The sequence below is a fragment of the Loa loa genome (assembly GCF_000183805.2).
Source record: "Loa loa unplaced genomic scaffold supercont3.1434, whole genome shotgun sequence".
Taxonomy (NCBI): domain Eukaryota; kingdom Metazoa; phylum Nematoda; class Chromadorea; order Rhabditida; family Onchocercidae; genus Loa; species Loa loa.
Window position 1 is genome coordinate 1 of NW_018109614.1, and position 2,051 is coordinate 2,051.

Consider the following 2,051-nt stretch of genomic DNA (forward strand, 5'->3'; position numbering starts at 1 on the left):
CATGTTCAACCCCAAGAAATTTCAGTTATTATTGGAAAAGATAAAACTATTCAATTTTATACTACGTAAGTCTATTAATTACATTTATCACTTTTACAGTATTTTACGTTAAATGGAATAGATTGAATTCGACTAGGTTAGGTAAATTTGTTAAATGATAGCATAATGATAAAGATCAAATGAAAAAGTTAGTAAAGGTTAAAAGATGTAATATTTTGACATATATGATATATCATAGTAGAAATTTAATCTGATAAGATTGGATTGTTTAAATACAATTCATATATTCTAAATGATTATTTAATTTAAAATTCATTTCTAATTTAACATTATTGTTAGTTCTTAAATGTGTAATATTTTTGTTTTTAATTTTTTTACTTGTTATTATGTATTTTATTTCCATATCTTTTAGTGATAATTTACCAACAGCTGTTGATATTACATTGATGCGATCAGATTTATTCGATGCTACTCCGCACATTTTTCAACTTGATAATCAAACACGATCAGTAGATATTGTAATAACAGGTTTACAAATTACAAGTCATTCCATATTGGAAATCGAAGAATGTAATTCTACAAATCCAATTGGGCAATGTCCCTTTAAGTAAGCATTTTTAATTTTCTTCCTGAAAATTTGAAATTTGAAATTTTACATCTTATTAGAAAAATGTATATGCAAGGAAGACTAGTTTTCGATTAATAAGATTGGGTATTTGTTGATATCATGAGGAAATGCATCTTTTAATTGATAAACATCAGAAGAATAATTGATAAACATCATTTTGAATGCCTAAAATAGTTTAGATAGGAGAATTGATCAAATGCTAATTATGATTGATTAAAATTATATCGAACAAAATTTAATTCGAAAAGATAAAAGACAAGAAAAAGCCTATTTAAGTAAGAAAGTATTAATGTATTAGTAATAGGTATAAATAAGTAAATAAAAGAAGATGATAAATAAATAAATAAATAAACAAGTAAATAAATAAATAAATGGATTAGTTAATTTTACGATTTTTAAATTAAAATATTTCAATTTCTTATTTGTATGGCAAATTTTCATGCAGGAAAGATTCAAACAAATGTTTGATTTGCATGAAATGTGACAAAGTATGCTTATCGATTTTGATGCATAAATTTTTTTTTTTTTTTTGACAAATAATTTGAGCCAATAAAAATGTAAAATTTTTATGCAGCATATATTAGTGAAGTATGGGAATGCTTTCTCGCTTCATATTGCAAATTTATTTCGATAAACAAAAAGCTAACAAATAGCTTATATAAAATATAATTAAAATCATTTCGTAAAAAAAAAAAATTAATTTGCAATATTTTAAAAATTGATTTCTAAACTTTCAGTAATTTGGTGTCAACTTTTGTGAAAGTAAAAGTAGTACATAGTAAGTTCCTGTCAATTGGTATTATTATTACTGGTTGGATATATTTTGTTGCTTGGAGTATATCATTTTATCCACAAATAATTCTTAATTTTACTAGAAAAAGGTGAGTGACAAATCAAAAAAAAAAAATTGTCGCAATAGAATTTTATTAATCATTTTTAATCAAAAATTTATGATAAAACTGCTAATTTTTTATGTTTGATTTTGAATTTTATCAAAATTGTGATGTTCAATATCGTTTTCCAAGCAAATTTTATAATAAAAGATTTAATTTGGATTTAATTTAAATTGAAGTTTAATTTAAATTTTATCAAAATTATAGTATTTAGTATCATTTTTTTCATGCATATAGCATATTACTTTTAGTGTTGTTGGATTGAATTTTGATTTTTTATTACTAAATATTATTGGTTTCATGTGTTATGCAACATATAATATATTGATGTATTTTAATCCATATATTCAGGTTTGAAAAATTTTTTTCATTAAATTATAATTTTGCCAAAATTTCATCCATTCATTTAATTCCATAATTTGAAATAATAATACTTTTTATTGTTTACAATTTTTTTTTCTTTTTTTTTTTGAACTTTAAGAAAGTACATTAAACAGTGAGAAATTTTAATGTATGATTCATATCAAAAA

At 21.7% G+C, this 2,051-nt stretch overlaps 1 protein-coding gene across 1 annotated transcript; it reads left to right on the top strand.

The window, feature by feature from the left end:
* Positions 1 to 1,391: 1,391 nt before the first annotated feature.
* LOAG_15005 (hypothetical protein) lies at positions 1,392 to 1,878 on the top strand (the record flags this gene model as incomplete). The annotated part of the gene is made up of 2 exons (XM_003150497.1): positions 1,392 to 1,509; positions 1,773 to 1,878. Coding segments are annotated over 2 exons (224 nt in total), but the record flags the coding sequence as incomplete, so codon positions are not given.
* Positions 1,879 to 2,051: the final 173 nt, after the last annotated feature.